The sequence below is a fragment of the Betta splendens genome, chromosome 1, assembly GCF_900634795.4.
Source record: "Betta splendens chromosome 1, fBetSpl5.4, whole genome shotgun sequence".
Classification (NCBI taxonomy): domain Eukaryota; kingdom Metazoa; phylum Chordata; class Actinopteri; order Anabantiformes; family Osphronemidae; genus Betta; species Betta splendens.
Genome location: NC_040881.3, coordinates 17290639 through 17318613, shown reverse-complemented (window position 1 = coordinate 17318613; position 27975 = coordinate 17290639). Strand labels below are relative to the sequence as shown.

At 41.1% G+C, this 27975-nt stretch overlaps 1 protein-coding gene and 1 non-coding gene across 40 annotated transcripts in view; one reads left to right on the top strand and one right to left on the bottom strand.

Annotated features, from left to right (window-relative positions):
* LOC114852340 (uncharacterized) overlaps positions 1 to 27975 on the bottom strand; it is a 61110-nt gene that overhangs the window by 15259 nt on the left and 17876 nt on the right. For 14 of the 39 annotated variants that reach the window (XM_055511172.1, XM_055511114.1, XM_055511193.1 and 11 more), the window contains 14 exons: positions 27740 to 27783; positions 27425 to 27517; positions 27135 to 27256; positions 26805 to 26848; positions 24507 to 24701; positions 24252 to 24345; positions 23870 to 23979; positions 15311 to 15505; positions 15056 to 15149; positions 14674 to 14783; positions 7036 to 7230; positions 6781 to 6874; positions 6399 to 6508; positions 215 to 839 (listed from right to left, as the gene is read on the bottom strand). In XM_055511172.1, coding sequence (XP_055367147.1) covers positions 698 to 839; positions 6399 to 6508; positions 6781 to 6874; positions 7036 to 7230; positions 14674 to 14783; positions 15056 to 15149; positions 15311 to 15505; positions 23870 to 23979; positions 24252 to 24345; positions 24507 to 24701; positions 26805 to 26848; positions 27135 to 27158 — 1407 coding nt within the window. In that variant the 5' untranslated portion in view covers positions 27159 to 27256; positions 27425 to 27517; positions 27740 to 27783 and the 3' untranslated portion in view covers positions 215 to 697. Of the gene's footprint in view, positions 1 to 214; positions 840 to 3444; positions 6573 to 6780; positions 6875 to 7031; positions 7231 to 12142; positions 12187 to 14673; positions 14784 to 15055; positions 15150 to 15306; positions 15506 to 23869; positions 24044 to 24251; positions 24346 to 24502; positions 24702 to 26804; positions 26849 to 27134; positions 27257 to 27424; positions 27518 to 27739; positions 27784 to 27975 lie in introns of those variants that run through there. The other 25 variants (XM_055511312.1, XM_055511327.1, XM_055511365.1 and 22 more) reach the window with 25 other exon arrangements.
* LOC114864476 (U6 spliceosomal RNA) lies at positions 1826 to 1931 on the top strand. Its single transcript, XR_003787317.1, has one exon. It is a non-coding gene; the product is annotated as a U6 spliceosomal RNA (small nuclear RNA).

The window sequence follows — 27975 nt, the reverse complement described above, 5'->3', positions numbered from 1 at the left end:
ACATAGTTTAATTTTACTGTTGACAATGTTCTCAAGCTTCAAATTCAATTGATGTTTTTGTTACATAAAAAATCTTTTCAAAGGATCAGTTCAGTGTTGACATCTTTTCTTTGTAATTACGTAATGTATAATTTATAAATCTGATGTGAACCAGGTGAATGATGATGATCGCACATGACCGTATTGATCCAGAGTGTAGAACAATTGATCTGACCTGTGTGTCCCTCACTGACAGCTGTGTGACAGCTGATCATGAGTCAGAGCCACCAGGAAGACACTCGCCCAATCACCAGCTCCCAATCACGTTCCCTTTATTCCAGGAAGACGATCGTTCAGGGTAAAAGGCCCATCCCCTGCCGACGGCCCCAGGTGGTCTAGGCGGCTCACAATACCCATTGTATGTCCTGTAGGTGTGACTCTGTGGGGGGCAGGTAGGAGCTCCATGAAGGCTGCACCAACTTTAGGGAACTCCACAAAGAAGAAATGGAAGACTTAGGAAGGCGAGATTTCACTGGATTCTAAGTGAAAGAGCTAAACACAGACAGTTGATAGCACAAAATTTCTTTGTCACCTCATCTTTAAAGAATAGTTTAGCATGTGATGAATGATACAGAACCTCCTCTCAGAAAAACTAAGAGAGAGTGTATAAAGGAGCCTTGTATTGTATTTTTTAATTGTTATTATTATGTATTTTTTGTTACTTCCCTATTGTGATTAACTTGCTTCTGTTTTCACTTATACATATCTTCTGAGGATGAGTCACTGTCCTTTTCTTCAAAATCTCTGGTCTTGTCCTCCTCATGGTCACCATCATCCTCCTCTTCCTCTTCCTCCACCAACTGTGGATGAGATCCATCCTGAGTACCTCAAGTCCTCAAAGTCAGAGGCCAATGTTCTCAAACGGAAAATTTACACTATACACTAAAGCACATACTGTAGTAGTTTTCATTCTTCAGTTTCGATTGTTAATTCAAACACATCACTAGATCTTATTCACTCCACCATAGTAAAACTGTATTTACCGTAGTAAAAATGTATTTACGTCAATACTTACTATGGTGTTATATTTAAGCAATGCTTAATTCATTACAAAATATTTACCTAATTGTACTTATTCTATCTTTGTATTTGTTATTTAGTATTGTTATTTAGTATTATAGTATGTGACTATACTTTGCTTACTTATATATACATTTAAATTTAAATGTTAATACATGCAAAAAAGCATGCATTAGGTTGATTGGCTTCTCTCCATTGCCCGTAGGTGTGAGTGTGTGTGTGAATGGTTGTCTGTCTCTGTGTTGCCCTGCGATGGACTGGCGACAGGGTGTACCCTGCCTCTTGCCTATAGCCAGCTGGGTTAGAAAGTGGATGGATGGATGGATCGTGTGCCGCCTGAGTGTGTGTGTGTGTGTGTGTGTCTCCCCCACCCTCACCCTACCGCTTTCCCCCCACCCTCATTTCTGCGTGAGGTTCCAGGTGGCAGTTGTTGGAGGAGGAGCTATGAGTGAATCTTTTGTTCCGTGACCTGCAGTCCTCCAATCCTGAGCGCCTGACGTAAGGCCTGATTTAAATAATTTCCCATGAGCCCCGTGAGCTCCTGTGCGCAAAGACAGGGCAAGATTGCAGTAAACCTGGGTCAGAATGTGTCCTGACGAACAGATCTCTCAAAGCATGACCCATGGCTGCGTAGACCAATATTTCTTGGCCTGCTAAAGCCACTAGTTGCTTGGCACTTAAAATGTTTAGCAATATTGTGCCACCACAACACAGAGTGTTCATGGACATAGCACCTATAAGTAAGGGTGAGTTGCAAGGAGATATTGTGTTACTTCGGTAGCACATATACTAAAATTGGAACGATACAGAGAAGATTAGCATGGCCCCTGCGCAAGGATGACACGCAAATTCGTGAAGCGTTCCTCATTTTAAATAATATTTTAAATATTTTCGGGTCAACTTCTGGTTACGGCTCTTATTTTGAAATACAGACCACACGCGAAACAGCGATGTGATTGGATGAACGCGATTAGGTAACGAGTGTGACGTAAGACCAGAAGAACGTGACTTTCGGTGGGCAGCTGGACGGTTTCTCTAGCGATTCGTAAAATTGCCAATGTATAAAACAGTTAAAACACGACCGCAACCAGTGTTTAAGATTAACTGCGGTCAAGTGAGCCGTCGTTCGTTCATCCGTCGTTCAGCCAGCCGCGCTTCAAAAACGTCTTGCGCCCGTATTACGCGCTTTACAGCAGAGCACAAAACACGCTCGTCGCGACTTCCTCTTTTCATAGCGAAACGTCGGTCTGTTCAAAATATGGAAAACTACGAAACAAAATATTGCATATATAGAAAAACTGTCGCCTAATAAAGATCTGTATACTTTTACTGTAAAATTAAGCATTTATTAGTATTTAAAACTACCATGTCATTCTGTGAAACTTTTATAATTAATAACTTAACTTTGGTGCATAGTTCCAGGCTCAGACCACTTTCCCCTTGTTCTACTAGAGGTGTACTATCACCACACAAAGATCTGTGTATTTTTACTGTATAGTTTAGGATTTATTAGTATTCAAAACTACCAGGTCCTACTGTAACCATATGGGCCGTATAGTCAACTGTAATCATTAATAACTTGACTTTGGTGCATAGTTCTGGTTCTAGTTCTAGTTTTGGATTTATTAGTATTCAAAACTACCATGTCATACTGTAATACAGTCAACTTTGATAATCAATACCTTGACTTTGGTGCATAGTTCCAGGCCCAGACCACTTTCCCCTTGTTCTACTAGAAGTGTACTATCACCACACAAAGATCTGTGTATTTTTACTGTATAGTTTAGGATTTATCAGTATTCAAAACTACCAGCTCATACTGTAATACAGTCAACTTTGATCATTAATAACTTGACTTTGGTGAATAGTTCCAGGCCCAGACCACTTTCCCCTTGTTCTACTAGAGGTGTACTATCACCACACAAAGATCTGTGTATTTTTACTGTATAGTTTAGGATTTATCAGTATTCAAAACTACCAGCTCATACTGTAATACAGTCAACTTTGATCATTAATAACTAGACTTTGGTGCATAGTTTCAGGCTCAGACCAATTTCCCACTGATCTACTAGAAGTGTACTATCACCACACAAAGATTCGTGTATTTTTACTGTATAGTTTAGGATTCATTAGTATTCAAACCTACCAGGTCCTACTGTAACTGTCTGGGCCGTATAGTCAACTTTATTCATTAATAACTTGACTTTGGTGCATAGTTCCAGGCTCAGACCACTTTCCCCTTGTTCTACTAGATGTGTACTACCACCCCACAAAGATCTGTGTATTTTTACTGTATGGTTTAGGATTTTAGTAGTACCATGTTATGCTGTAATATGGCCCTTACAGTCAAGCACAAAACCAATAAGTACTGCACCACAAACAGTGTAGTATGTAACTTTCTTTTTTATTGTAAGTCTGTATTGTGAAGAGAGAATAATTGCATTAAATCTAATCCTCAATGTTAGGTTATATACATTTTGTATTTACATTTTAAATGTTACAATGTGCAAGAACAGAGACGGCAATAACTTTGATAAAACAAACTCCAGACATGGGAAATAGTTTGATCAGAACAAATAACGATTTCATTCAGGTGCTATAAAATGGTCATTCATGTGCCCTTTTACAGATACAGTGTGATGGCTGTTGCAGGTGGTTTCATGCACAGTTCTTACAAATAGATAAAAACACACACACAAGAAAGCAACAACTGAATACTGGAATTGCTGTCTTTGTAAATAATTCCTCAACCATAAAACAGTTACAGGATATATCCTATTTGTCTTACATTTTTGTTCATTTTGGCACAAAACTGTATTTATATGTCCATCCATTCATTTTCAGCCGCTTTTTCTGGGGGCGGGTCACAGGGTCAACAGTCTAAGCAAACTCCAAACTTCCCTCTCTCCGGACACGTCCTCCAGTTCAGCCCAGCCCAGGACCTGTTTGCCTTGAGAGACCCTACCAGGGGCATTTAGCCCCCGACAACATAGCTCCCGGGGTCATTCAGGCACACAAACACCTCGTTTCACACAAATATTCAGTTTTTGACTGTTCCATGACTTTATATAAACATTAAACATTTAGTTTTAATATTAAAAGTCACACTTTGGAGTCCTAAAAGATGTTAATAAGAGGATTTATTGTGTGTGTGCCTAGCTCACTCAGTTTTTTTATATGAAAAGTTACATAATCCGGGCCTGGCATTATGCACTAAAGTCAAGTTATTCATCATCATAGTTGAATATAAGGCCCATAGAGTATTACAGTATGACATGGTAGTTTTAAATACTAATAAATCCTAAACTATACACTAAAAATACACAAATCTTTGTGTGGTGATAGTACACTTCTAGTAGAACAAAGGGAAAGTGGTCTGGGCCTGGAACTATGCACCAAAGTCAAGTTATTAATGATCAAAGTTGACTGTATTACAGTATGAACTGGTAGTTTTGAATACTAATAAATCCAAAACTATACAGTAAAAATACACAGATCTTTGTGGGGTGATAGTACACCTTTAGTAGAACAAGGGGAAAGTGGTCTGAGCCTGGAACTATTCACCAAAGTCAAGTTATTGATCATTAAAGTTGACTATACGGCCTATACAGTTACAGTATGAACTGGTAGATTTGAATACTGATAAATCCTAAACTATACAGTAAAAGTACACAGATCTTTATTAGGCGACAGTTTTTCTATATATGCAATATTTTGTTTCGTATTTTTCCATATTTTGAATAGACCAGACGTGTCGCTATGAAAAGAGGAAGTCGCGACGAGCGTGTTTTGTGCTCTGCTGTAAAGCGCGTAATACGGGCGCAAGACGTTTTTGAAGCGCGGCTGGCTGAACGACGACTCATGGGAAGGTTCAGATTCACTGTGAAGAAAATGATTTCCAAGCTATCTTTCCTTCACGATTGCACCAAAAGTCAAATACATTCATTTTAAGATAGTTTATCAGCCCTGTGCCATCCTTAGCTACACTGTGAATGCTTTGCCTCTGAAATGATTTAAGTCGGACAATATTCCCCATTTCTCTTATTTATTCATTACATGGGCAACTTGTGGTGGTTGTACTCCCTCATCTAAATTATTTGACCAATTACTTAAAATCGTTGAACGTGATGGTTAAACATAAGTGGTTTTATGATTTATTATATTTTACTTTTATCTGTATTTCCATATTTGATTATCCCTTGTTGTGCCTAACAACCCTGTTGTAAAATAAATAAACGTCACAAACGTATCTGTAGAGTTTAGTGATTTATATGAGTTAGTCACATTTTTAAATGTATTTTACAATAAACAACGTGCAGAGAAACAGTTCAAAACATGGTAGCAGCCTGTGCCACCAACATTATCAGACTGAAAAGACAAAAGCTCCACCACCTCGTATTCTTCTCAGTGTTTCACCTTGTAACACAGTCACAGCTAATTATAGTCACTTGTTTAACTCTGTTTCTAGCATGTGTGATGTAACAGAAAGACTATAAACAACAATTAAAACAACAATAATAGCCAGTGTTTAAGGTTATCAGCTTTAGAGGGTAGTACTATAGTCTAATTTTAACCCTGTTTTAAGTTTAACCGTAAAAGTAAAGTTTTAACAAAGACTTTCAAGAATTTAAAGTCATTCGTAAAATAAATTAGAGTCAAAGAAAGACATTTGCACAGAAGTAAAATCACGTTAACAGTATCTGAGATTGAAATAACGTTCAAATTAGAGAAAAGGGGAATATTGGCCAACTTTAAGGAGATCCAGTTGTGAAAAGTTAAATAAACTTAAACATAAACTTATGAAAAAAAGCATTTAGAGGGCAGGCTTTCGAGCCAATGAACAAAACCTGTCTCATTTATTTGCTTCAGCTTAGTATTTTATCAGTTCTCTTATCAGTTCTAAGATCAATTAAAAGCGTCATTGTACAGGACAGGATTCTGATGGATAACTACTGCTGGCATTACAGTGTATCTCCTATTTGGGTCCTGCATCAGGGAGTCTGTGTCCTGATGGGAGCCACTGGAACATGGGACTTAGGATGTGAGGGGTCCCGACACATTTCTTTCTTTGCAGGCTAATGGAATTAAACCAGGAGGTGACGGAGAAAGCGAGCACACTCAATAACAAAGTAGTAGAAGGAGGCTAAGAGCCGCACAGTTGGCTTCCGTAAATTAAGACGTTGTACTGCAGCTTCAAGTCTGCTTGTACAAACCTCATCAGGACTTCCAGAAAAACAAAGAACATTTAAAGAAGAACAAATGTTGTATAAAAACTTGAAATGTAACTACAGACAGAATGTTCCAAAGTAAGTCTTCACAACATGATGGCGGGGACTCACCTTTTTAATTTCTTGCTGACCTGTGGATTTCCCCATTGCGGAGCTCCTCTGCAGGAGACGGAGGTGTTGGCTTGACACGAGGTTGGTTTATGCGCCTTATGATCTTGGTACTGCCCACAAAAAAACGGGTCCACAGCAGGAGTGTGATTTTTAAATGTTTTCAGAGTTAATGAACTAGAATAAACCAAGTAAATGTCAAATCTTAGCTCTGTTGTGCTGACACCAACCATTGGGTGAGAAAACAAGGTTTAAATTTGATTTATGCAAATATAGAAGATGAAATATTATCAGCGTTGAGTCTTTTGGCACCTCACTCATTCATGTCCACCGTGACACAAATGTGAACTAGTCTATAGCCTAAACAACCAACTACCACACAGACCTGTAAAGAACTGACCAGGACATCTTCACAGACTGACTGGACATGGGCTGCATGTGCAACAAATAATCCAACATGTGCATGGCTTAGGTTAGATCTGGCAATAAAAGCATATGACATCACGTTGTCCAAAGCCAGTTAATGGAATGAACCCAGTGCCGTTTCAAACTGGTAAATGACAGACTTTCTAGGAACAAACGCAACATATGAACAATATACTGTTACAAGTACATACACATACAAACAAGACTTACGTACTGTGCATTATGATGCTGCATCACTGCTGCTAAAGTTGACTCCATCTCAGCCAATACTTGGGGCTGACGTTGCTGTGGCATATCATAATTAAGTCTCAGCACAGACAGAGCCAGAGGATGAACCCGTCCCACCAGAGGCTCGCTAAGAGGTGGTAGCGGTGGAAGAGAGGCTTGATAAGAAGGTTGGTTGGGGCACCTGAAACAAAAATAGTAATAAACCAATAGTTTAAATTAGAATTACACGGAACAAACCTGAACAAACTTAAAGAGCAGAGACAGAATTTGTTTAACCAAAAGGAAACCCTGCAGTTGTAGGAGATGCTTCTCTGCCTCTGCTTGCCAGCATCTATCAGTGTTGCCAGACATACAGTAATTATCGTGTTTAGAGCGAAAATAAGAAACGCGAGTTCAAAATGTTAACAAACTAGTAAAAGACTCCGGTGGTGCAGAGACTGGCCAATAGACCAAGCTACTTTACCGGCCTGTCTGCGAGTTGGACGCTACGGTTCAGGAGCGGATTCAACCTGTTCAGTGAGGCCGAATCCTTCTGCCGCTGCGGTATTCAAGGTGCGTTGGACATTGCGATGTTAAAAACATGCAAAAGAAAACACGGACACGACATCAAGTCTCTAGTTCCGAAAATCAATAAAATTGTCGAAATAACTGAACCTCCTTGATTTCCATAGGCTATGTGCCCATAGAATAAGTTTGTTTTAAAATTCACAAATTTTCAGCGCTCATAAAATTCAAAATTTCATACGATAGTTTGGGTTAAAATGTGATCATCTTAAAAGCTACAGTACTATATTTCTTTTTTTCTTCTTCTTCTTCTTTGTTTCTCCGGCGCCGGTCGAGCTGGCTGCTGGTCACAACAGCTCCTGTCCTCTTACTTACCAACACCAAAGAGGCCTACGCTGCATCCTCCCTCCCACCGCTGGGCAGAGCTGACCACAACATCCTGCATCTCCTGCCTGTGTATAAACCTGTTGTACACAGGCAGCCGGTGGTGCCCCGCACAGTGAAGAGGTGGACAGCTGAGAGCGAGGAGGCTCTCAGGGACTGTTTTAACACCACTGTGTGGACGGAGCTCTGCGACCCACATGGGGAGGACATTAACGCAATAACAGACTGTGTAACGGACTACATCAACTTCTGCTGTGAAAACACTGTTCCCACCAGGCGGGTTCGGTGTTTCACAAACAGCAAGCCATGGGTCACCCCTGATATTAAAGCTCTGCTAAAGGAGAAGAAGAGAGCATTTAAATCAGGGGACAGGGAGGAGCTGAGGAGGGTGCAGAAGGAGCTGAGGAGGAAAATCCGTGAGGGGAAGTCCAGCTACAGGAGGAAGATGGAGGAGCAGCTGCAGCAGAACAATGTGAGTGAGGTGTGGAGGAGCCTGAAAACCATCTCAGGCTTCAAAGCTCCACACCCACAGGCTGAGGGGGACCTGAGCTGGGTCAACGAGCTGAACTCACACTTTAATAGGTTTGACCAAGCACCCACTCACACCTCCCAGCAGCTGCCTCCGAACCTCTTGTCACCTCATACCACTGGATTACCAGCCCCCACAGCCCTTCACACCTTTACACAAAGCCCTCTACCCTCAGCCCTGACGACTGGCGACTCATCCCAACAACACCCCCTCACTTCACACCACACTGAGTCACTTCCTCAACCCCTCACTTCACACCACACTAAGACACTCCCTCCACCCCTATCCTTCTCCAGCACCCAGGTGAGAAGTGAGCTCAGGAAGATCAAGGCCAGGAGAGCAGCTGGACCAGACGGCATCAGCTCCAGACTCCTTAAGTCCTGTGCAGGCGAACTGTGTGGAGTTATGGAGCATGTCTTCAACCTGAGCCTCAAGCTGAGGGTGGTACCACAGCTCTGGAAGACCTCCTGCGTGGTACCAGTGCCCAAGACACCGCACGCCAAAGACCCCAGCAGCTTCAGACCAGTGGCTCTGACATCACACCTGATGAAGACACTGGAGAGACTGGTCCTGGGTCACCTCCGCTCTGCAGTGGGAACCTACCTGGACCCGCTGCAGTTCGCCTACCGACACGGCACAGGAGTAGACGACGCCGTCATCTTCCTCCCACATCGAGCTCTTTCTCACCTAGAGAAGCCCGGCAGCAATGTGAGGATCATGTTCTTTGTGATCTTTGACTTCTCCAGTGCCTTCAACTCCATCCAGCCGGTGCTTCTGAAACACAAACTGTACTGGCCCCCTTCCTCTTCACCCTCTACACGTCAGACTTCAGACACAACACGGACAGCTGTGTTCTGCAGAAGTTCTCTGACGACTCTGCGATCGTCGGACTGATCACCGATGATGACGATGCAGAGTACAGAGGACTCACTCAGAACTTTGTGGACTGGTGCCAGCGGAACCACCTCCTGATCAATGCAGGGAAAACGAAGGAGATGGTGGTGGATTTCCGCAGACAGCAGCCTGCTGTCATCCCACCGATGCACATCCAGGGAAGGGACATTGAGAGAGTGGACTCTTACAAGTACCTGGGAGTGCATCTGAACAATAAACTGGACTGGACTCATAACACGGATGCACTGTACAGGAAGGGTCAGAGCAGACTCTACCTGCTGAGGAGACTGCGGTCTTTTGGAGTGAAGGGGCCACTCCTGAAGACCTTCTATGACTCTGTGGTGGCATCAGCCATCCTGTACGGTGTGGTCTGCTGGGGCAGCAGCATCATAGTGAGGGACAGGAAGAGACTGGAGAGGATCATCAAGAAGTCCAGCTCTGTCCTGGGCTGCACTCTGGACACGGTGCAGGAGGTGGGTGAGAGAAGGGTTCTGGCTAAACTGACATCCATCACGGACCAGGTCTCTCACCCACTGGAGGACTCACTGTCTGCTCTGGAGAGCAGCTTCAGTAGCAGACTGATCCACCCTCGCTGTGTGAAGGAGAGATATCGTAGATCCTTCCTACCTGCTGCTGTCAGACTGTATAATCAGAACTGTTGACCACGTCCCACTACAGTCACTCACCCACTGCATCAGTGATTTATATAGCAACCTGCTCTGCACAATATTTGTGTAAATCTGTGAACAATCATGTACAATGTTACCGGTACAAATCTTATACCCATTACCGTGCAATAACCCTGAAATGACCTCATACTCACTCTAACTGTACTGTACTGCTTTGTACTGTGCCAACACAAACTGTTCTGTACCTGTATTCTCGCTCATCTGTACTGCTGTTGTGAGAAGTAATTTCCCCACTGCCTGCGGGACTATTAAAAGTTTTCTTATTCTTATTTCCCCATCTGGCAACACTGCACAATATTCACCTTTAAGTCCATAAATGTGCACATCCCAGTGGCCACACTCATCTCTCCTGGAGGTCCAATCTAGGTTTGGATGTCTGCCTCCATAAATCTGTGTGACCATCAGTTCCATTTCTTCCGTGAACCTGATAAGTGAGGATGAAATAGCAAAAGAAAATGGGGAGGTTACCCACGAATTCAATATAAATTAATCTGATTTTAGGCGTGTCTATAATAAACAGCAAAGTCCGGGCTACAACGCTATAAATGTCGGTCACGTGCATCAAAAACAGACGAAAATATGAAACAATCACCCGTTAGTGTAACGCTCTTCATTGCAGCCTCTCTCCCTGACCGTACGAAACTACTGAAGCCAGCTTGGACTTTTATCTTCTCGTCTTATTGGCCTGCAGGAAACAAATAACAAACAAATGTAGATGTATGTTTCCGTGTCTGCACTGCACAGCTCCCCCTCATCGGTGCATGCGGCAACGTGAGAGCCCAGCCAGCAAAACTTGCTAAACATAATTTACAAAGTTGGTGCCACACGGCAGCCATACAAGCAAAAAGACGAGGTGCTTAAACAACTGCGGTCAAGTGAGCCGTCGTTCGTTCATCCGTCGTTCAGCCAGCCGCGCTTCAGAAACGTCTTGCGCCCGTATTACGCGCTTTACAGCAGAGCACAAAACACGCTCGTCGCGACTTCCTCTTTTCATAGCAACACGTCTGGTCTGTTCAAAATATTGAAAAATACGAAACAAAATATTGCATATATAGAAAAACTGTCGCCTAATAAAGATCTGTATACTTTTACTGTAAAATTAAGCATTTATTAGTATTTAAAACTACCATGTCATTCTGTGAAACTTTTATAATTAATAACTTAACTTTGGTGCATAGTTCCAGGCTCAGACCACTTTCCTCTTGTTCTACTAGAGGTGTACTATTACCCCACAAAGATCTGTATATTTTTACTGTATAGTTTTGGATTTATTAGTATTCAAAACTACCAGTTCATACTGTAACTGTATAGGCCGTATAGTCAACTTTAATGATCAATAACTTGACTTTGGTGCATAGTTCCAGGCTCAGACCACTTTCCTCTTGTTCTACTAGAGGTGTACTATCACCCCACCAAAATTCAGTTGACTGTATTACAGTATGACATGGTAGTTTTGAATACTAATAAATCCAAAACTATACAGTAAAAATACACAGATCTTCGTGTGGTGATAGCACATCACTAGTAGAATAAGGAGAAAGTGGTCTGAGCCTGGAACTATGCACCAAAGTCAAGTTATTAATGATTAAATTTGACTGTATTACAGTATGACATGGTAATTTTGAATACTAATAAATCCTAAACTATACAGTAAAAATACACGAATCTTTGTGTGGTGATAGTACACTTCTAGTAGAACAAGGGGAAAGTGGTCTGAGCCTGGAACTATGCACCAAAGTCAAGTTATTAATTATAAAAGTTTCACAGTATGACATGGTAGTTTTAAATACTAATAAATGCTTAATTTTACAGTAAAAGTATACAGATCTTTATTAGGCGACAGTTTTTCTATATATGCAATATTTTGTTTCGTATTTTTCAATATTTTGAACAGACCAGACGTGTCGCTATGAAAAGAGGAAGTCGCGACGAGCGTGTTTTGTGCTCTGCTGTAAAGCGCGTAATACGGGCGCAAGACGTTTCTGAAGCGCGGCTGGCTGAACGACGGATGAACGAACGACGGCTCACTTGACCGCAGTGCTTAAACAGGGTGGTGAGCATAGTCTAAAACAATGAAATAACAAAACCCATACCTGCATGTAGATGTAGGTTTCTGTGTCTGCACTGCACAGCTCCCCTGAATAAATTGACAGATAAACAAAATTGCTACAATACAACAAAACACAAATTTGCTAACATGCCAACACGAGAAGCTCAGGTCACCAAGCTAATCCTCGTAGGCAAAACCAAAAATTACCGAACAAATCTAAACAAATTATTACGAGAATGACGAGTAATGTAATACAATGAGCAGCAAATAATGCACAGCAAAAACAGCAACACAAACTGATTTCTGCAAGAAAATGTAAAAGTAAATCAAGCGCCTTTCTCCACACAACCTACCTTCATCGGTGCATGCGGCAACATGAGACAGGACAGACAGCGCAGGTAGTACGGAAACAAAAAAAGTTCAAAAAGTGCGGTGTGCAGTACGGAAAGTATTAGAGTGGACGAAATAAAAAAATCCAACAGATAAAATTCACAAATACAAATTTAAATTATTAACTGATTAAAACCAAAACATAATTTAATCTTAAAATGATATCAACCATTTCCAAAAAAAAAAACTTCATTACACCAGCACGGGACAAATTTGTGGCTCTACCGCTACAATAATTTTTTGCAACACAAATAAACTCCTCAAATAAAAGCCACTATTCTAAAAGGACCTAAGGACATGCGCCAAAGAATAGCATAGCATACGCCACCAATACGCGTGAAGGTTATGATCTGAAGAACGACGGACGCTAAGCTAATCGCTAGCTAAATGCTTTGTGTACACATTGCCATATAATATTACTGCTGTCCATATTACTGGCAAACACACTCCCTTTAAAAACAAAACTATTACAAAACTATGTGCACACAATCTAAAGAAATAACAGAATTAAATATTCGAATTAAACAATTATTTACTTTTTTTGAGCTATTGACTTCACGTAGTTTTCTTTGACAGGGTTTTGTAACGTCCGACACCGAATGAACACCGCGCAGCAGCGGCTTTAGCTTCGCTTTAGCTTGAATCGTAGCGTCTAACACCAGATAAAGCCGCTTGATTCCCTTACCAGACTCTTTTCATCCAGTAATTTGCTTCGTTTCTGAACAAACTTCCTTATTTTCGCCCTTATCGCAATACTGGACAAACGGTACAAGTGTGCATATAAACCTGAGCAGGTAACTGAACCAATCAGCAGCGCTCATAATGTGATTGACAGAGAAGAGGAGCCAACCAGGTAGGCGTGACAACAGTTTCTGGTGACGTGCGCACAATCTAAACAACATTCAGTATGATTATGATGTCTTTGAACAAAAATCCAGATCTGTCCAGTTATCTGCAACGTTCCATCCTGACGCCTAATGATGTTGGAGTGATGAAAACTCACATTGTCCCAAACTATCACATACTTTGGCAGGTGATCTGAATGACACAAGGACTTGACATTCTGATGGCAATGCGATGAAGAGATGAACTAAAGATTTTGAGCAAGTTACAGGCGTTTGCAAGAAATCCAGTGTTTTGCTGTCTGTACAAATTGTTTTGAGAAATACACACACATATTTGCAAACTTCAATTCTGGTCTGAGAATTGTACTAAAGCGACTGAGAAAAACTGTAATATCGTGCCTGCATTTCTAGATCACACTTGCACAGATTTAATTGCTAAACTGGCAACAGAATGATACGTTAGCAAAGTCCAACAACGTGTCTACACGGTAGATTGAACTAAAATAAATAACCTTAGGCGATAATATTTAAGGCTGCAGCTACCGAAAAGGGCTGGAGCGCTGCGGGAGTTTACAGTCGGTGCAGTCGCCATTTTAAAAATATGAATATTTTATTATAGACTCGGTCGGGCCAAGCGGTTGTTGTTACCATGACATTGAGTGACGCACGCGCTGACGTGGGTGAGCGAAAACGGCAAAATGTTTTTATACAACTGACATATTTTCAGATGTGAACTTCACAACATAGATTTGTTCTTAATTTATTTCTTTGAATAATGTTTACATAAGTATTTCAGGTATTTATAATGTATTGATCAATTCAATTTAAAACACTTTATCTCTATTATTTATCCCTGAAGGCCAAATAAGGTAAAGCATCCAGGAAAATTAATATTACTAATAAGATCAATTAAAAGCGTCATTGTACAGGACAGCATTCTGATGGATAACTACTGCTGGCATTACAGTGTATCTCCTATTTGGGTCCTGCATCAGGGAGTCTGTGTCCTGATGGGAGCCACTGGAACATGGGACTTAGGATGTGAGGGGTCCCGACACATTTCTTTCTTTGCAGGCTAATGGAATTAAACCAGGAGGTGACGGAGAAAGCGAGCACACTCAATAACAAAGTAGTAGAAGGAGGCTAAGAGCCGCACAGTTGGCTTCCGTAAATTAAGACGTTGTACTGCAGCTTCAAGTCTGCTTGTACAAACCTCATCAGGACTTCCAGAAAAACAAAGAACATTTAAAGAAGAACAAATGTTGTATAAAAACTTGAAATGTAACTACAGACAGAATGTTCCAAAGTAAGTCTTCACAACATGATGGCGGGGACTCACCTTTTTAATTTCTTGCTGACCTGTGGATTTCCCCATTGCGGAGCTCCTCTGCAGGAGACGGAGGTGTTGGCTTGACACGAGGTTGGTTTATGCGCCTTATGATCTTGGTACTGCCCACAAAAAAACGGGTCCACAGCAGGAGTGTGATTTTTAAATGTTTTCAGAGTTAATGAACTAGAATAAACCAAGTAAATGTCAAATCTTAGCTCTGTTGTGCTGACACCAACCATTGGATGAGAAAACAAGGTTTAAATTTGATTTATGCAAATATAGAAGATGAAATATTATCAGCGTTGAGTCTTTTGGCACCTCACTCATTCATGTCCACCGTGACACAAATGTGAACTAGTCTATAGCCTAAACAACCAACTACCACACAGACCTGTAAAGAACTGACCAGGACATCTTCACAGACTGACTGGACATGGGCTGCATGTGCAACAAATAATCCAACATCTGCATGGCTTAGGTTAGATCTGGCAATAAAAGCATATGACATCACGTGGTCCAAAGCCAGTTAATGGAATGAACCCAGTGCCGTTTCAAACTGGTAAATGACAGACTTTCTAGGAACAAACGCAACATATGAACAATATACTGTTACAAGTACATACACATACAAACAAGACTTACGTACTGTGCATTATGATGCTGCATCACTGCTGCTAAAGTTGACTCCATCTCAGCCAATACTTGGGGCTGACGTTGCTGTGGCATATCATAATTAAGTCTCAGCACAGACAGAGCCAGAGGATGAACCCGTCCCACCAGAGGCTCGCTAAGAGGTGGTAGCGGTGGAAGAGAGGCTTGATAAGAAGGTTGGTTGGGGCACCTGAAACAAAAATAGTAATAAACCAATAGTTTAAATTAGAATTACACGGAACAAACCTGAACAAACTTAAAGAGCAGAGACAGAATTTGTTTAACCAAAGGAAACCCTGCAGTTGTAGGAGATGCTTCTCTGCCTCTGCTTGCCAGCATCTATCAGTGTTGCCAGACATACAGTAATTATCGTGTTTAGAGCGAAAATAAGAAACGCGAGTTCAAAATGTTAACAAACTAGTAAAAGACTCCGGTGGTGCAGAGACTGGCCAATAGACCAAGCTACTTTACCGGCCTGTCTGCGAGTTGGACGCTACGGTTCAGGAGCGGATTCAACCTGTTCAGTGAGGCCTAATCCTTCTGCCGCTGCGGTATTCAAGGTGCGTTGGACATTGCGATGTTAAAAACATGCAAAAGAAAACACGGACACGACATCAAGTCTCTAGTTCCGAAAATCAATAAAATTGTCGAAATAACTGAACCTCCTTGATTTCCATAGGCTATGTGCCCATAGAATAAGTTTGTTTTAAAATTCACAAATTTTCAGCGCTCATAAAATTCAAAATTTCATACGATAGTTTGGGTTAAAATGTGATCATCTTAAAAGCTACAGTACTATATTTCTTTTTTTTTTCTTCTTCTTCTTCTTCTTCTTTGTTTCTCCGGCGCCGGTCGAGCTGGCTGCTGGTCACAACAGCTCCTGTCCTCTTACTTCTATTTATTTCTTTCTTCACCTACTCAAGTTTGTCTTTCTAGTGTTTTGTTAGTAGCATTAGTGTACACAACCTGTCCACAGCTTTTATATAGTTTTTCTAAGTTTGGCGCAGTACAAACGCTGTTTTAAAGCTACGATGTGCATCGGGGTCAGAGCGCGCATTGTTTACACCGCGGAGCAGCTGATCGCGCTGCGCAGCGCCGTAGTTCTGCCCAGAGACAGACAGGAGATCACCGCTGAGGTGCTGGTGAAGACTCGACGTGGGCGCCGCCCCGGAAAACTACGACGGGAGAAAACGAGACGTTTAACACGGGCACCGAGAAAGTGGTCTGAGCCTGGAACTATGCACCAAAGTCAAGTTATTAATGATTAAAGTTGACTGTATTACAGTATGACATAGTACTTTCAAGTACTGCTAAATCCTAAACTATACAGTAAAAATACATGAATTTTTGTGGGGTGATAGTACACATCTAGTAGAACAAGGGGAAAGTGGTCTGGGCCTGGAACTATGCACCAAAGTCTAGTTATTAACGATTAAAGTTGACTATACGGCCCATACAGTTACAGTATGACTTGGTAGTTTTGAATACTAATAAATCCTAAACTATACAGTAAAAATACACGAATCTTTGTGTGATGATAGTACACATCTAGCAGAAATAGGAGAAAGTGGTCTGGGCCTGGAACTATGCACCAAAGTCAAGTTATTGATCATTAAAGTTGACTATACGGCCTATACAGTTACAGTATGAACTGGTAGTTTTGAATACTAATAAATCCTAAACTATACAGTAAAAATACACGAATCTTTGTGTGGTGATAGTACACTTCTAGTAGAACAAGGGGAAAGTGGTCTGAGCCTGGAACTATGCACCAAAGTCAAGTTATTAATGATCAAAGTTGACTGTATTACAGTATGACATGGTAGTTTTGAATACTAATAAATCCAAAACTATACAGTAAAAATATACAGATCTTTGTGTGGTGATAGTACACCTCTAGTAGAACAAGGGGAAAGTGGTCTGAGCCTGGAACTATGCACCAAAGTTAAGTTATTAATTATAAAAGTTTCACAGTATGACATGGTAGTTTTAAATACTAATAAATGCTTAATTTTACAGTAAAAGTATACAGATCTTTATTAGGCGACAGTTTTTCTATATATGCAATATTTTGTTTCGTATTTTTCAATATTTTGAACAGACCAGACGTGTCGCTATGAAAAGAGGAAGTCGCGACGAGCGTGTTTTGTGCTCTGCTGTAAAGCGCGTAATACGGGCGCAAGACGTTTCTGAAGCGCGGCTGGCTGAACGACGGATGAACGAACGACGGCTCACTTGACCGCAGTGCTTAAACAGGGTGGTGAGCATAGTCTAAAACAATGAAATAACAAAACCCATACCTGCATGTAGATGTAGGTTTCTGTGTCTGCACTGCACAGCTCCCCTGAATAAATTGACAGATAAACAAAATTGCTACAATACAACAAAACACAAATTTGCTAACATGCCAACACGAGGAGCTCAGGTCACCAAGCTAATCCTCGTAGGCAAAACCAAAAATTACCGACTAACTGTACTGTACTGCTTTGTACTGTGCCAACACAAACTGTTCTGTACCTGTATTCTCGCTCATCTGTACTGCTGTTGTGAGAAGTAATTTCCCCACTGCGGGACTATTAAAAGTTTTCTTATTCTTATTTCCCCATCTGGCAACACTGCACAATATTCACCTTTAAGTCCATAAATGTGCACATCCCAGTGGCCACACTCGTCTCTCCTGGAGGTCCAATCTAGGTTTGGATGTCTGCCTCCATAAATCTGTGTGACCATCAGTTCCATTTCTTCCGTGAACCTGATAAGTGAGGATGAAATAGCAAAAGAAAATGGGGAGGTTACCCACAAATTCAATATAAATTAATCTGATTTTAGGCGTGTCTATAATAAACAGCAAAGTCCGGGCTACAACGCTATAAATGTCGGTCACGTGCATCAAAAACAGACGAAAATATGAAACAATCACCCGTTAGTGTAACGCTTTTCATTGCAGCCTCTCTCCCTGACCGTACGAAACTACTGAAGCCAGCTTGGACTTTTATCTTCTCGTTTTATTGGCCTGCAGGAAACAAATAACAAACATGTAGATGTATGTTCCGTGAACCTGATAAGTGAGGATGAAATAGCAAAAGAAAATGGGGAGGTTACCCACAAATTCAATATAAATTAATCTGATTTTAGGCGTGTCTATAATAAACAGCAAAGTCCGGGCTACAACGCTATAAATGTCGGTCACGTGCATCAAAAACAGACGAAAATATGAAACAATCACCCGTTAGTGTAACGCTTTTCATTGCAGCCTCTCTCCCTGACCGTACGAAACTACTGAAGCCAGCTTGGACTTTTATCGGCCTGCAGGAAACAAATAACAAACATGTAGATGTATGTTTCCGTGTCTGCACTGCACAGCTCCCCCTCATCGGTGCATGCGGCAACGTGAGAGCCCAGCCAGCAAAACTTGCTAAACATAATTTACAAAGTTGGTGCCACACGGCAGCCATACAAGCAAAAAGACGAGGTGCTTAAACAAGGTGGTGAGCATAGTCTAAAACAATGAAATAACAAAACCCATACCTGCATGTAGATGTAGGTTTCTGTGTCTGCACTGCACAGCTCCCCTGAATAAATTGACAGATAAACAAAATTGCTACAATACAACAAAACACAAATTTGCTAACATGCCAACACGAGAAGCTCAGGTCACCAAGCTAATCCTCGTAGGCAAAACCAAAAATTACCGAACAAATCTAAACAAATTATTACGAGAATGACGAGTAATGTAATACAATGAGCAGCAAATAATGCACAGCAAAAACAGCAACACAAACTGATTTCTGCAAGAAAATGTAAAAGTAAATCAAGCGCCTTTCTCCACACAACCTACCTTCATCGGTGCATGCGGCAACATGAGACAGGACAGACAGCGCAGGTAGTACGGAAACAAAAAAAGTTCAAAAAGTGCGGTGTGCAGTACGGAAAGTATTAGAGTGGACGAAATAAAAAAATCCAACAGATAAAATTCACAAATACAAATTTAAATTATTAACTGATTAAAACCAAAACATAATTTAATCTTAAAATGATATCAACCATTTCCAAAAAAAAAAACTTCATTACACCAGCACGGGACAAATTTGTGGCTCTACCGCTACAATAATTTTTTGCAACACAAATAAACTCCTCAAATAAAAGCCACTATTCTAAAAGGACCTAAGGACATGCGCCAAAGAATAGCATAGCATACGCCACCAATACGCGTGAAGGTTATGATCTGAAGAACGACGGACGCTAAGCTAATCGCTAGCTAAATGCTTTGTGTACACATTGCCATATAATATTACTGCTGTCCATATTACTGGCAAACACACTCCCTTTAAAAACAAAACTATTACAAAACTATGTGCACACAATCTAAAGAAATAACAGAATTAAATATTCGAATTAAACAATTATTTACTTTTTTTGAGCTATTGACTTCACGTAGTTTTCTTTGACAGGGTTTTGTAACGTCCGACACCGAATGAACACCGCGCAGCAGCGGCTTTAGCTTCGCTTTAGCTTGAATCGTAGCGTCTAACACCAGATAAAGCCGCTTGATTCCCTTACCAGACTCTTTTCATCCAGTAATTTGCTTCGTTTCTGAACAAACTTCCTTATTTTCGCCCTTATCGCAATACTGGACAAACGGTACAAGTGTGCATATAAACCTGAGCAGGTAACTGAACCAATCAGCAGCGCTCATAATGTGATTGACAGAGAAGAGGAGCCAACCAGGTAGGCGTGACAACAGTTTCTGGTGACGTGCGCACAATCTAAACAACATTCAGTATGATTATGATGTCTTTGAACAAAAATCCAGATCTGTCCAGTTATCTGCAACTTTCCATCCTGACGCCTAATGATGTTGGAGTGATGAAAACTCACATTGTCCCAAACTATCACATACTTTGGCAGGTGATCTGAATGACACAAGGACTTGACATTCTGATGGCAATGCGATGAAGAGATGAACTAAAGATTTTGAGCAAGTTACAGGCGTTTGCAAGAAATCCAGTGTTTTGCTGTCTGTACAAATTGTTTTGAGAAATACACACACATATTTGCAAACTTCAATTCTGGTCTGAGAATTGTACTAAAGCGACTGAGAAAAACTGTAATATCGTGCCTGCATTTCTAGATCACACTTGCAGAGATTTAATTGCTAAACTGGCAACAGAATGATACGTTAGCAAAGTCCAACAACGTGTCTACACGGTAGATTGAACTAAAATAAATAACCTTAGGCGATAATATTTAAGGCTGCAGCTACCGAAAAGGGCTGGAGCGCTGCGGGAGTTTACAGTCGGTGCAGTCGCCATTTTAAAAATATGAATATTTTTAAAATTTGACCAAAATGACAAGTTACGTTGTCAATAAACACATAAATACACATACAATAGATGTATCGTACATATATCCTTTATTCATTCCAAACAACTTGGGCCATTTAAGTGATAAATATTCAAATTTACACGCAATTCACTACCCAACTGTCGTTGCTTGCGTCTCTAAAAGTCAGTGTCCAACTGCCAAAGGGGAACCCCCGTGACTGCGCGCCTTATATAGACTCGGTCGGGCCAAGCGGTTGTTGTTACCATGACATTGACTGACGCACGCGCTGACGTGCGTGAGCGGAAACAGATAGCATCCTGGCAGGGGCGCTACTTAGCTTGCGGCGCTAACCACTGCTGCACTCCCGAGACTTTAATGGCAACAGAATGATCCGTTAGCGAAGTCCAACAATGGCCATGTGTCTGTACGGTAGATTTAGATTGAACTAAAATAAATAACCTTAGGCGATAATATTTAAGGCTGCAGCTACCGAAAAGGGCTGGAGCGCTGCGGGAGATTACGGTCGGTGCAGTCGCCCTTTTAAAAATATGAATATTTTTAAAATTTGACCAAAATGACAAGTTACTTTGTCAATAAACACATAAATACACACACAATAGATGTATGGTACATATATCCTTTATTCATTCCAAACAACTTGGGCCATTTAAGTGATAAATATTCAAATTTACACGGAATTCACTACCCAACTGTCGTTGCTTGCGTCTCTAAAAGTCAGTGTCCAACTGCCAAAGGGGAACCCCCGTGACTGCGCGCCTTATATAGACTCGGTCGGGCCAAGCGGTTGTTGTTACCATGACATTGAGTGACGCACGCGCTGACGTGAGTGAGCGGAAACAGATAGCATCCTGGCAGGGGCGCTACTTAGCTTGCGGCGCTAACCACTGCTGCACTCCCGAGACTTTAATGGCAACAGAATGATCCGTTAGCGAAGTCCAACAATGGCCATGTGTCTGTACGGTAGATTTAGATTGAACTAAAATAAATAACCTTAGGCGATAATATTTAAGGCTGCAGCTACCGAAAAGGGCTGGAGCGCTGCGGGAGATTACGGTCGGTGCAGTCGCCATTTTAAAAATATGAATATTTTTAAAATTTGACCAAAATGACAAGTTACGTTGTCAATAAACACATAAATACACACACAATAGATGTATCGTACATATATCCTTTATTCATTCCAAACAACTTGGGCCATTTAAGTGATAAATATTCAAATTTACACAGAATTCACTACCCAACTGTCGTTGCTTGCGTCTCTAAAAGTCAGTGTCCAACTGCCAAAGGGGAACCCCCGTGACTGCGCGCCTTATATAGACTCGGTCGGGCCAAGCGGTTGTTGTTACCATGACATTGAGTGACGCACGCGCTGACGTGAGTGAGCGGAAACAGATAGCATCCTGGCAGGGGCGCTACTTAGCTTGCGGCGCTAACCACTGCTGCACTCCCGAGACTTTAATGGCAACAGAATGATCCGTTAGCGAAGTCCAACAATGGCCATGTGTCTGTACGGTAGATTTAGATTGAACTAAAATAAATAACCTTAGGCGATAATATTTAAGGCTGCAGCTACCGAAAAGGGCTGGAGCGCTGCGGGAGTTTACGGTCGGTGCAGTCGCCATTTTAAAAATATGAATATTTTTAAAATTTGACCAAAATGACAAGTTACGTTGTCAATAAACACATAAATACACACACAATAGATGTATCGTACATATATCCTTTATTCATTCCAAACAACTTGGGCCATTTAAGTGATAAATATTCAAATTTACACGGAATTCACTACCCAACTGTCGTTGCTTGCGTCTCTAAAAGTCAGTGTCCAACTGCCAAAGGGGAACCCCCGTGACTGCGCGCCTTATATAGACTCGGTCGGGCCAAGCGGTTGTTGTTACCATGACATTGAGTGACGCACGCGCTGACGTGCGTGAGCGAAAACGGCAAAATGTTTTTATACAACTGACATATTTTCAGATGTGAACTTCACAACATAGATTTGTTCTTAATTTATTTCTTTGAATAATGTTTACATAAGTATTTCAGGTATTTATAATGTATTGATCAATTCAATTTAAAACACTTTATCTCTATTATTTATCCCTGAAGGCCAAGTAAGGTAAAGCATCCAGGAAAATTAATATTACTAATAAGATCAATTAAAAGCGTCATTGTACAGGACAGCATTCTGATGGATAACTACTGCTGGCATTACAGTGTATCTCCTATTTGGGTCCTGCATCAGGGAGTCTGTGTCCTGATGGGAGCCACTGGAACATGGGACTTAGGATGTGAGGGGTCCCGACACATTTCTTTCTTTGCAGGCTAATGGAATTAAACCAGGAGGTGACGGAGAAAGCGAGCACACTCAATAACAAAGTAGTAGAAGGAGGCTAAGAGCCGCACAGTTGGCTTCCGTAAATTAAGACGTTGTACTGTAGCTTCAAGTCTGCTTGTACAAATCTCATCAGGACTTCCAGAAAAACAAAGAACATTTAAAGAAGAATAAATGTTGTATAAAAACTTGAAATGTAACTACAGACAAGTCAAAGCTACAATAGAGGAGTGGAACTACTGGTACTATTGTACATTTAGCTACAGTACAGTTATGCCACTTCTTCAGTAGACGTGTCTGTGTAAATGTCTTCAATAAACCTAAACCCATTCTTGGTCAAATCTTAGATCTTTCGTTTGAAGCAGAATCAAATCGACAGAATTAATGTCAAAACCAAAGTGACTGCGTGAAAAATGCAGCATGTCAAAACTCCAAGTCAAACCTCAAATTCACACTATGAAGAAACATATTGGTAATAAGACATTTTCTGTAGTATTACATAATGAATACATCTCATTTGGTTCTCGGGAACAAACTTCATCCACTGTCACGTTATTTTTCTTTATCACAGTTCAGATTCAGATGTATTGCAGCCAACGTTTTCTCCACCAAGTATTGAGTTTGTTCCCTTCCATTATCAAACAGTGAAACACACACTTGGCGTGTAATAATGCAAGCTGCAGAGTAGATCCATGTCCGTCTATCACCAGCAAATCCCGAGTAGGTGGCAGCTCACAGCCCACAACTTTAGGGAGTGCCTTCATCTGCGCTGCAAGGTCCTGTAGGGCGCAGTCTCTGGAAGAAGAGAAAGGACACACGCAGCATCTTAAATGTTCCAAAATAAGTCTTCACAACATGATGGCGGGGACTCACCTTTTTAATTTCTTGCTGACCTGTGGATTTCCCCATTGCGGAGCTCCTCTGCAGGAGACGGAGGTGTTGGCTTGACACGAGGTTGGTTTATGCGCCTTATGATCTTGGTACTGCCCACAAAAAAACGGGTCCACAGCAGGAGTGTGATTTTTAAATGTTTTCAGAGTTAATGAACTAGAATAAACCAAGTAAATGTCAAATCTTAGCTCTGTTGTGCTGACACCAACCATTGGATGAGAAAACAAGGTTTAAATTTGATTTATGCAAATATAGAAGATGAAATATTATCAGCGTTGAGTCTTTTGGCACCTCACTCATTCATGTCCACCGTGACACAAATGTGAACTAGTCTATAGCCTAAACAACCAACTACCACACAGACCTGTAAAGAACTGACCAGGACATCTTCACAGACTGACTGGACATGGGCTGCATGTGCAACAAATAATCCAACATCTGCATGGCTTAGGTTAGATCTGGCAATAAAAGCATATGACATCACGTGGTCCAAAGCCAGTTAATGGAATGAACCCAGTGCCGTTTCAAACTGGTAAATGACAGACTTTCTAGGAACAAACGCAACATATGAACAATATACTGTTACAAGTACATACACATACCAACAAGACTTACGTACTGTGCATTATGATGCTGCATCACTGCTGCTAAAGTTGACTCCATCTCAGCCAATACTTGGGGCTGACGTTGCTGTGGCATATCATAATTAAGTCTCAGCACAGACAGAGCCAGAGGATGAACCCGTCCCACCAGAGGCTCGCTAAGAGGTGGTAGCGGTGGAAGAGAGGCTTGATAAGAAGGTTGGTTGGGGCACCTGAAACAAAAATAGTAATAAACCAATAGTTTAAATTAGAATTACACGGAACAAACCTGAACAAACTTAAAGAGCAGAGACAGAATTTGTTTAACCAAAGGAAACCCTGCAGTTGTAGGAGATGCTTCTCTGCCTCTGCTTGCCAGCATCTATCAGTGTTGCCAGACATACAGTAATTATCGTGTTTAGAGCGAAAATAAGAAACGCGAGTTCAAAATGTTAACAAACTAGTAAAAGACTCCGGTGGTGCAGAGACTGGCCAATAGACCAAGCTACTTTACCGGCCTGTCTGCGAGTTGGACGCTACGGTTCAGGAGCGGATTCAACCTGTTCAGTGAGGCCTAATCCTTCTGCCGCTGCGGTATTTAAGGTGCGTTGGACATTGCGATGTTAAAAACATGCAAAAGAAAACACGGACACGACATCAAGTCTCTAGTTCCGAAAATCAATAAAATTGTCGAAATAACTGAACCTCCTTGATTTCCATAGGCTATGTGCCCATAGAATAAGTTTGTTTTAAAATTCACAAATTTTCAGCGCTCATAAAATTCAAAATTTCATACGATAGTTTGGGTTAAAATGTGATCATCTTAAAAGCTACAGTACTATATTTCTTTTTTTTTTCTTCTTCTTCTTCTTCTTTGTTTCTCCGGCGCCGGTCGAGCTGGCTGCTGGTCACAACAGCTCCTGTCCTCTTCTATTTATTACTTTCTTCACCTACTCAAGTTTGTCTTTCTAGTGTTTTGTTAGTAGCATTAGTGTACACAACCTGTCCACAGCTTTTATATAGTTTTTCTAAGTTTGGCGCAGTACAAACGCTGTTTTAAAGCTACGATGTGCATCGGGGTCAGAGCGCGCATTGTTTACACCGCGGAGCAGCTGATCGCGCTGCGCAGCGCCGTAGTTCTGCCCAGAGACAGACACGAGATCACCGCTGAGGTGCTGGTGAAGACTCGACGTGGGCGCCGCCCCGGAAAACTACGACGGGAGAAAACGAGACGTTTAACACGGGCACCGAGAAAGTGGTCTGAGCCTGGAACTATGCACCAAAGTCAAGTTATTAATGATTAAAGTTGACTGTATTACAGTATGACATAGTACTTTCAAGTACTGCTAAATCCTAAACTATACAGTAAAAATACATGAATTTTTGTGGGGTGATAGTACACATCTAGTAGAACAAGGGGAAAGTGGTCTGGGCCTGGAACTATGCACCAAAGTCTAGTTATTAACGATTAAAGTTGACTATACGGCCCATACAGTTACAGTATGACTTGGTAGTTTTGAATACTAATAAATCCTAAACTATACAGTAAAAATACACGAATCTTTGTGTGATGATAGTACACATCTAGCAGAAATAGGAGAAAGTGGTCTGGGCCTGGAACTATGCACCAAAGTCAAGTTATTGATCATTAAAGTTGACTATACGGCCTATACAGTTACAGTATGAACTGGTAGTTTTGAATACTAATAAATCCTAAACTATACAGTAAAAATACACGAATCTTTGTGTGGTGATAGTACACTTCTAGTAGAACAAGGGGAAAGTGGTCTGAGCCTGGAACTATGCACCAAAGTCAAGTTATTAATGATCAAAGTTGACTGTATTACAGTATGACATGGTAGTTTTGAATACTAATAAATCCAAAACTATACAGTAAAAATATACAGATCTTTGTGTGGTGATAGTACACCTCTAGTAGAACAAGGGGAAAGTGGTCTGAGCCTGGAACTATGCACCAAAGTTAAGTTATTAATTATAAAAGTTTCACAGTATGACATGGTAGTTTTAAATACTAATAAATGCTTAATTTTACAGTAAAAGTATACAGATCTTTATTAGGCGACAGTTTTTCTATATATGCAATATTTTGTTTCGTATTTTTCAATATTTTGAACAGACCAGACGTGTCGCTATGAAAAGAGGAAGTCGCGACGAGCGTGTTTTGTGCTCTGCTGTAAAGCGCGTAATACGGGCGCAAGACGTTTCTGAAGCGCGGCTGGCTGAACGACGGATGAACGAACGACGGCTCACTTGACCGCAGTGCTTAAACAGGGTGGTGAGCATAGTCTAAAACAATGAAATAACAAAACCCATACCTGCATGTAGATGTAGGTTTCTGTGTCTGCACTGCACAGCTCCCCTGAATAAATTGACAGATAAACAAAATTGCTACAATACAACAAAACACAAATTTGCTAACATGCCAACACGAGGAGCTCAGGTCACCAAGCTAATCCTCGTAGGCAAAACCAAAAATTACCGACTAACTGTACTGTACTGCTTTGTACTGTGCCAACACAAACTGTTCTGTACCTGTATTCTCGCTCATCTGTACTGCTGTTGTGAGAAGTAATTTCCCCACTGCGGGACTATTAAAAGTTTTCTTATTCTTATTTCCCCATCTGGCAACACTGCACAATATTCACCTTTAAGTCCATAAATGTGCACATCCCAGTGGCCACACTCGTCTCTCCTGGAGGTCCAATCTAGGTTTGGATGTCTGCCTCCATAAATCTGTGTGACCATCAGTTCCATTTCTTCCGTGAACCTGATAAGTGAGGATGAAATAGCAAAAGAAAATGGGGAGGTTACCCACAAATTCAATATAAATTAATCTGATTTTAGGCGTGTCTATAATAAACAGCAAAGTCCGGGCTACAACGCTATAAATGTCGGTCACGTGCATCAAAAACAGACGAAAATATGAAACAATCACCCGTTAGTGTAACGCTTTTCATTGCAGCCTCTCTCCCTGACCGTACGAAACTACTGAAGCCAGCTTGGACTTTTATCTTCTCGTTTTATTGGCCTGCAGGAAACAAATAACAAACATGTAGATGTATGTTTCCGTGTCTGCACTGCACAGCTCCCCCTCATCGGTGCATGCGGCAACGTGAGAGCCCAGCCAGCAAAACTTGCTAAACATAATTTACAAAGTTGGTGCCACACGGCAGCCATACAAGCAAAAAGACGAGGTGCTTAAACAAGGTGGTGAGCATAGTCTAAAACAATGAAATAACAAAACCCATACCTGCATGTAGATGTAGGTTTCTGTGTCTGCACTGCACAGCTCCCCTGAATAAATTGACAGATAAACAAAATTGCTACAATACAACAAAACACAAATTTGCTAACATGCCAACACGAGAAGCTCAGGTCACCAAGCTAATCCTCGTAGGCAAAACCAAAAATTACCGAACAAATCTAAACAAATTATTACGAGAATGACGAGTAATGTAATACAATGAGCAGCAAATAATGCACAGC